This window comes from Echinops telfairi, unplaced genomic scaffold (assembly GCF_000313985.2).
Source record: "Echinops telfairi isolate 266 unplaced genomic scaffold, ASM31398v2 ScPeMD7_5592;HRSCAF=6446, whole genome shotgun sequence".
In the NCBI taxonomy this organism is placed as follows: Eukaryota; Metazoa; Chordata; class Mammalia; order Afrosoricida; family Tenrecidae; genus Echinops; species Echinops telfairi.
This window is the reverse complement of record NW_022109491.1, coordinates 29782894-29789434: the sequence shown is the minus strand read 5'-3', so window position 1 is coordinate 29789434 and position 6541 is coordinate 29782894. Positions and strand designations below refer to the sequence as shown.

Below are 6541 nucleotides of genomic sequence, written 5' to 3'. Positions count from 1 at the left end.
AAAATACATCCTGCATATCAGATATTTACATGATGATTCATAGCAGTAGTAAAATTACAGTTATGAAGTAGCAACAAAAATAATTTTATGGTTGGCAGTCACCACAACATGAGGAACTGTATTAAAGGGTCTCGGCATGAGGAAGGTTGAGAACCACTTCCTTAGAGTCTTCCTGTGGCATCCGCACTAGTCTGTGATTTGCTATTCACAAGTAACCTCTAATTGGTTCACCACAATATTGCCTTGCTTATAGTAAGTGGTGTTTTCTCCATCAAATTTCACTTGCATATTTGTTAAAACTCAAATAACCATACTTTTGTGGGTCTCTTTCTAGATTCATTATTCTATTCCATTGATTTCTGTGCCTCCTTTTATCAATGCCACAATCGTGATTGTATAACTTAATAGTAAGTTTTAAAAATCAAAAATCAGGTTTTATTATTCCTCCAACTTTTTTTCTTCCTTTCCAGAATTATTTGAGCTTGTCTACTTCCTTTGCCCTTCCATGTAAATTTTAGGATCAGCTGATTATATCCATAAAAAAATCCTGATTTTTTTTAAACTATTGCATCAAATCTGTATGCAGCTTGGGAGAATTAACATCTTTACTCTATTTACTCTTCCGTTCTATGAGCACATTGCTATGACTCCATTTGTATTTTTAGCTTTTTATTGTGTAGTTTATTTATTTCAAATTCTGTTGTTAGGTGCATACACACTTAGGATTGTTATGCTTTGGATAAATTTACCATTTTATCAATATGTAATATTCCCTCGTTATCCCTGCTAATTTTCTCTGTGCTGAAATCCACTCCATCTGATATTAGTTTAGGTACTCCAGCTCTCTTTTGATTAATGTTTGCATGGTATAGCTTTTCCTTTTTTTCCCCCTCTGCAACAACATTCTTTTTTCCCCCTTTTCCTCCACCCCCACATAGCACACACACCCCCCATCACATTCTTTCTCCTTCTGAGACTCTAATGAACATTGGGGTTGGGTGGGGGGGTGTCCCACTGGTCTTTGAGCCTCTGTTCATTTTCCTTTAGGGCATTTTCTTCTCTATGTTGAGACTGGGTAGTTTCTATTGTTCTGTCTTCCAGTTCCAGTATTTTCTTCTGTCCCATCCATTCTGTTGGTGACACTCCTAGGACGAGGACAGGGGAAGTAGTGTCCTTCTTTTACAGATGAAGGAAGACCTCTGAGAGGTGTCTTGATAGCAGGGTCCCACAGCTAATGAGTGCCTGAGCTAAGGTTGGCCGTCGGTCCTGCTTTCTGCCCTGCTCTCCTGCCACCGTGGAAGTGTTGCAGGAGCTGGCAAGACAACAGTTACCCTTCTTCCTCCTGTGAAGATCCTGTCTGCTGTATATACATGCCCCTGAGAGCTCACTGGAGAGGAATATCCATAGCCTTGTCCATTAAACACCAAGACCCATTGGCCCTGCCTAGATCCTGTCATGTGGTCTACGAAAACAGGGCTACATATTACAGGTTAAGAAACTAGTGACAGGGAGTCCAGGTCAGCTGTCTGGGCAGGAAGTGGTGCTGAGGATGGACAGAGATATCGCAGGAAGGAGTTCAGCATTGATCAGGAGACAGAGGGGTCCAGCTCATCAGTGCAACTCACTTGGGCCCACATTCTGGCCATCCACTTCTCCGTGGATTGGCCACAGGCAAGATAGCTACTTCCTGGTGCTCGTGTTTGCCTTTTGCTCACCTGCGAAGTGGTGAATGTAAGAATACAAGCATCCATGTGCAGGGGTATGTGCCCCAGAAGTGGTGGTTGGCACTTAGCACCAGGGTGGGAAGGGAAAGAGCACTGTTGCCCCGTAGTAATTCAGTGGCTCTTGAATGATATTTTATATGGCAAATACAGCCATGAACAGAACAAAGTGGGAGGCTGCAGGAGATAAAAATGGCAGATTACCTCAGGCAGGGCCAGCTGTGATTTCCACAGTGCAAAAGCTGGCAAAAGAAGACCCCGGCACAAGCCACCTTCGCATACTCTTCCACATGGTACCCCCCAGGAAGCTCAAAGAACAACATTGCCTTTGTAGATGAGGCTGCGGGTGGAGTGGTTGCTCTGGGTTGACTCAACAACCCCTCTGACCCCCTGAATCCAGCAGGTGTGGGTCCCCAGTCAGGGGCGGTGCTGCTGGAGAAAGTGCAATCCCTCTTCACACTGCAGGACCGAGGACTAGGTGAGAGAGAGCCAAAGCACTCTCCAGGTGTTCTGGGGTAAAGGAAGCTGCCTCTTGCTTTCTGTCTTCTGTCCACCATGTAGGACATCTGATAGGATGAGCTTAAGACTGCTTCAGAGGACCATGGTCCTCGGAGCCCTGTGTCTCGCTAGAGAGCTGAGGGACTTGTGCTGAAGTCCCTTCAGTGGCCTGCACTCACTTTGTAGGCCAGGACAGTACTTAGCAGACACAGTCCCTCACAAGTGAATTTGTCTTTCAGCTCTGTGCAGTGTGTCTCGAAGACTTCAAGCCTCGAGATGAGCTGGGGATTTGTCCGTGTAAGCACGCCTTCCACAGAAAGTGAGTATTGCTGGGGACTTATGCCATGGGGCCTGAGGTACCCTGATCCCCTTCCTCTGTGCCTTTGGGGCAGTGCAGATGAGCTTGGCCGTTGGTCTGCAATGCAGAAAGCAGGAAGCACCCTCCTCTGCCCGACAGGGAGAAGCATGTTATGTGTACGTGCCTGTTAGGAAGGATGAGGTTGGTGTAACATGACCATCACAGCAGGGCTGTGGGCAGAGAGCCAGACCAACCCACACCTCTATGGAATCCAGGTTATTAATAGCTATTTAGCTGGAACTTTCCAGTGAGCTTCCATCTAAAATGTCTTAGTCAAAGCCATAGTTCTATCAAATAAATGAAGTCCAGATGTACATGGTTGTGTGGGATGGGCTCCTCCTTCTGCTGGTAGACATGTGAAGGGATTTGCCAGCATCCTGCCGTCTGAATGCACTTCGCATTTCTATTCAAAGAAGTCCTTTCTCCCACTCCCCACCTTCTTCACGGTACTCGCCCTTTGGGACATGGGCCAGGGCTGAGGGTGTGACATGCTCTGCTGGCTATGGCTTCTTAGCGTCACCTCTGGAAGATGGGGTTAGGATGCCTCCTGCACCTAACGGCGCCGCTCCTCAGGACCACACACGCCAGGCTGCTGAGCGCTTTGGCTTTCCACAGCAGCACGCTGGCTCTGGGTGGCAGATGCGCTCCGTGTACACCCAACAGCTGAGCAGTGGGCAAGGGCCGCCATGAGCATGGGGCTGATGCCTTCCTCCTGTGGTGTCTTACTCTGCAGGTGCCTTATTAAGTGGCTGGAGGTGCGGAAAGTGTGTCCGCTGTGCAACATGCCTGTTCTGCAGCTGGCCCAGCTGCACAGTAAGCAGGTCCGTGGACCCCCTCAGGGGCCCCTCCCTGGGGCAGAGAACATTGTATAGCTCACCACCAGGATCAGACTGTTACAGGAGACACCGTCTGCGTGGAGCCAGGAGAAACGCCAGTGGGCTCTGGGGTGGCTGCTCTACCTGAGGCACCAGCTGCCACTTCCTCTGCCTCATGAAGAACTCTTGGGTCAACCAAGCTGGAAAGCCACACGTCTGGTCTTGTGACAACCAAAGCACTGACACTACAACACTACCCCGTGCCAGAAGAGGAGTGGACGTGGCTGTGGGCTGGGTTCAGGAAGCTCCTGAGGGTATCTACCACCTTCATCACACTGTCTCCCAGACCCCTGGCCCACTGAACCTTTACCGAGCAGAAGGGATGGTAAACAAGTGTGAGGGAAGGGAGCTGAGGGCAGGTCTTGGGGACACACAGCTGAACTTCTATCGAGGCCATGCATGTCTTCGCAGCAGCACCCCCCAGCAGTCCCTGCGCCACACACCAGCAGTACCTCACCCAAAGTAGGCCCGCACACCCATGGTTGGTGGGGCAGTGCCAATGATGCTTTACACGTAGTTCCTTCACTAGGGCCATTTTGCAAGGACTGTGACTCAGTCCCTTCCCGTCAGGTTCGCAACACCTACTTTCAGTTCATGAGCTGAGAGCATTTGATGCTGAAAAGCCGTTTCCACCTGTCATTCCCAAGCCTCCACTCACTGTTGAGTCACCCTGCTCAATCCACCGTTCAGGAGCCTCAGTGGAAGGTGGGGGCCAGCACTGTCCCTGTGTGACCCAGCGGGAGCCAGAGTGCCGGTTCCAGGGAGCTGCTGCCCTTGGTCCCTGCCCTGGAAGCCCACTGAGAAGGGTGTAATCTTTCTGAAACAAGGCTGCGGGTACCGACAACCCCCCCCTCCATCCTTTACTCTGGTTTCCCCAAAAGCACGGGCCTTTTTCCTGTCCTGTCTTGCCCTTTTTCTGTACTTTCTGAAAAATACCTGTCACTGACTTAAAAAATATTTTTGAAAGCATCCGAAATCAGATCCCACCATAATTCTAAAATCCACTTGAAACTGTAAATACTTTCAGGAAGCTCCTGCCAGGCTGTTCACCATCTAGTGGTACCCAGTCAGTATTTGGACTTTTGATAACTAATTTAAGTGTCTTTATAGGAGAGATGCATGCTGCTTTTTGGCTCTTACTGCCCAATTTTTCTAGACGTGACTCAGAGTCCCTTAGGATTCATGAACTTTATGTAACTTAGCTGTGTAAAGTGGCAGTGGGTCAGCTAGGAAGTTCCTGTCCACAGCCCTGCTCTCTCCATCCTGCCCTGCTGCAAGAGCGCCTGCCTCAACCCCTGGTCAACTGCTTCCGGGCCCTGCTCCACCTCACAGGTGGGAAAGGGGACGCCTTGGTCTTGGGATGTGGGAGAGGGAGGGAGCTTTGCTTTGTCTCTCCAGCAGTTTTATATTTTTTTGGAATTCAACCTCTGCCATCTTGGAGAGGGAACTTGACCATGGTTCAGGTGGCTGAGGTCAGAGGAGGAGGAAAATCCCCATTGGCCTAGGAGCATGCTGGGCAGCCTGGAAAGTTACAGCTCCAGTTGGTCAGAGAGTTGGCGGTTTGCTCTGTGAGCTGTGCATGGTATGCTGGTTAGACCGCCTCCTAAGCAGGGCAGTGTGGAACCCTTTCATATGAAAGCCTTAGCCTGTTTGGCACCCATGAAAAGAACTCTTTGTATTCCCCTCCTTTCCCCGTCTCTGTGTTGTCTGTCTGTAGTACAATAGAGTTGAATGCTGCGAAACACTCCATTTACAGTGACGTTTTCAGTGACCGTTGTCAGAAACAGGCTTGTTTCAGGATGCGCCTCATTCAAAGCCAACATCCATGGCTTTCCGTGGATTGAATGGCCTCTGGATACACACCACCTCTTCATCCTGGGGCTCTGATAGGAAAAGTTTGTGTTTAGTCCTCAGAGGACATCTAGAGGTCAGTACTGCAAATGCCTTTAGCTGACAGCACTAGGTTTGTAGATTGCACTTTCACTAGTTTTCTGTTCACTAGTTTTCTGTCCGTTTACCAGAGTCCTGTAATCTGTAGGGAGAAAAAGATCCCGCGTCTCGCCCAGTCACAGGCTAACGGCAAGGTGGTGTGCCTGATGGGAAGCACTAGACCAGAGGAACAGCTGAGGCCAGCTGCTGGAGAAAGCCCAAGGATGTGGCACATCCCCCACCCCCAGCAAATGGCTGTGCTGCGCTACCAGCCCGTGTCACTCAGTGGGTCCCAGCACTGCTCAGGACGTTTCTGTGCATCTGCATTGATGCGCATGCAGCCAACCAGGTTTACAGCCTTTAATTCTGAATAAAGTCAGAATTAAAGGTTTTTGTGTGAATAAGTTTGCACCTTCATCAGGATGTTCTCTAAAGGAGTTAGGGATCCCATAGACTCCCGGCTTAGACCTGATGGTGGGCCACCCTTTCTGCATCTGTGGATGTGTACCTAATGAGGACCTATTTCTGCATAGATACACCAGTCTGCTTGGGCCACTAGTTGCACTTTCTCTTAAGGGGGTTAGAGGCTCAAAGATGGGATAGCACTAACATGCTCTGTTAGTGGACCCTCATTCAACCCCACCTGAAATCCACCCCCATCTCCAGTGCCAAAGCACTTCTTGGTTGACTTTAAAAACCGGAAACAAAACCAACCTGATCCCTAGCAGGATAGGCAGAAGACCCTAATTCTCATTAGTTGCTATTCGTCACCAGTGTGATTTGGTTAGGTCTGTCCCTGGCAGAGGCCCAATTGGGGAGAAATATGACAGAAAAGACCAGAAGGGTACAATGTGGCCCCTTTAGAAAATCTGGGTTGAAGGATGCAAAGGAGGGTGGTGTGTACCATCACTGCCACTTTCCCTTTTCTGGACAAATCTTGACAAATGATCTTTTTCCCCGGTGCCCACTCCAACAGATCCATCTAGTGACTTGGGGCCTGGTTCAACCCATGGCCAACTCTCTGGGCCATCAACCCAGGCCAACTCTCTGGGCCAGTCTGGGTAGCTGCCACCTGATTTTCTCTATCTAGTATGCTCCTGACGGGTACAAAGAGACCTCCCCCACTCTACACATGGAGGATTCGTGCATCTCTACCCCCC

At 49.4% G+C, this 6541-nt stretch overlaps 1 protein-coding gene across 1 annotated transcript in view; it reads left to right on the top strand.

Annotated features, from left to right (window-relative positions):
• The window catches only part of RNF24 (ring finger protein 24), a 79043-nt gene extending 73842 nt beyond the window's left edge, over positions 1-5201 (top strand). Inside the window, exons 5-6 of the mRNA XM_004697858.2 lie at positions 2459-2538; positions 3311-5201. Coding sequence (XP_004697915.1) covers positions 2459-2538; positions 3311-3449 — 219 coding nt within the window. The 3' untranslated portion in view covers positions 3450-5201. The remainder of the gene's footprint in view (positions 1-2458; positions 2539-3310) is intronic.
• Positions 5202-6541: the final 1340 nt, after the last annotated feature.